Below are 1,082 nucleotides of genomic sequence, written 5' to 3'. Positions count from 1 at the left end.
ATGTACTTTTAATTATGTGCAATGTAAGTCAATATAAATAGAAGTCAGTAACCAAATTTCTCATAGCTTTGGAACTCATCATGTGTTCTGAGTAAGAATCTAGGGAAACCACAAAGTAACTCAAAACGAAAACCATCAGAAACAAAAAAGGAATACATTCCCTTCCCACGAAAGAACTCAAACACAACCTCCTTTTGCTTCGTATCTTGCACCATCGTCTTTGCCCTATATATACAAGAGAATTGGAGGGTATCATCTTGAAGCCGTTAGAAGCAAACTAACTAAGATATAAATTTAGAAGCAATACTTAATATATATATTGCCTTAATGGAAACAGAAGCTGGAGCAGTAGAAGGTCATTTTGAGCCATCTTACGAGTGGCAACATGAGGAAGGACTTGATGTTCTCTTGGTCCATCTCCCAGGTAAATATTTAACAGAAAAAGAAGAAATAAAATATTTGAGAAACTTGGGGCATAAAATTAATTCATGATATATATGCAATATAATGCTGTATAAATCTTTTAATTAATGCCATGTCTTGCATTCCCTTTTTTGATAAACTTTGTGTTCTTTGCATTCAAGAATTCAAGGATAAAGAAGGTTTGAAGGTACAAGTTAGCAATTTTGGAGTTTTAAAAATCTCAGGAGATCGCCAAGTGAACCAAACTAGGATAAGGTTTTTTAAAGAAATTCCAGTATGGAAAGACCATAACACAAATGAGATAAAAGCAAATTTTGAGAAAGGTGTTCTCAAAATTACATTGCCAAAGAAAGTTACAGCTGCTTCAACTCTCAAGGAAGAATATAAAGCAACAACATCCATGCAAATGCAAGTAGCGAAGCAAACATCAAAGAATTCAAGATTCAGGAAATTCAAAAAAGTGGCCATTAGTATTGCAGCTACCATGCTTGTAGTTTCTGCCCTCTCCGGATTTGCTTACTATATTTATAGGTCTACAATTGTTGAAGACTAATTTTAATTGCTTGTATTATAACCTGAACAAGAATATTGTAAGAGTATACAATAAAGGACAATACAGAGGTCCACAACGAATTAATTAAGTTTATAACTTTTCCGTT

At 33.4% G+C, this 1,082-nt stretch overlaps 1 protein-coding gene across 1 annotated transcript; it reads left to right on the top strand.

Moving 5' to 3' along the window:
- The first annotated feature begins 254 nt into the window (after positions 1–254).
- On the top strand, positions 255–1,082 carry LOC104108329 (16.9 kDa class I heat shock protein 1-like). The gene is made up of 2 exons (XM_009617340.4): positions 255–424; positions 585–1,082. Exons 1-2 carry the CDS (start codon positions 328–330, stop codon positions 974–976), a joined length of 489 nt encoding a protein of 162 aa, XP_009615635.1. The 5' UTR covers positions 255–327; the 3' UTR covers positions 977–1,082.

Source organism: Nicotiana tomentosiformis, chromosome 10, assembly GCF_000390325.3.
Source record: "Nicotiana tomentosiformis chromosome 10, ASM39032v3, whole genome shotgun sequence".
NCBI classification, from domain to species: domain Eukaryota; kingdom Viridiplantae; phylum Streptophyta; class Magnoliopsida; order Solanales; family Solanaceae; genus Nicotiana; species Nicotiana tomentosiformis.
The sequence above is the reverse complement of the archived record's forward strand: the minus strand, read 5'-3'. Positions and strand labels throughout refer to the sequence as shown.

What these genes read in the sequence shown, in the direction of transcription:
- LOC104108329 (XM_009617340.4), top strand. Translation starts at nt 328, where the DNA reads ATGGAAACAGAAGCTGGAGCAGTAGAAGGTCATTTTGAGCCATCTTAC. An exon ending in TCTCTTGGTCCATCTCCCAG is followed by an intron (nt 425 to 584) that starts GTAAATATTTAA and finishes TTTGCATTCAAG; the next exon opens with AATTCAAGGATAAAGAAGGT.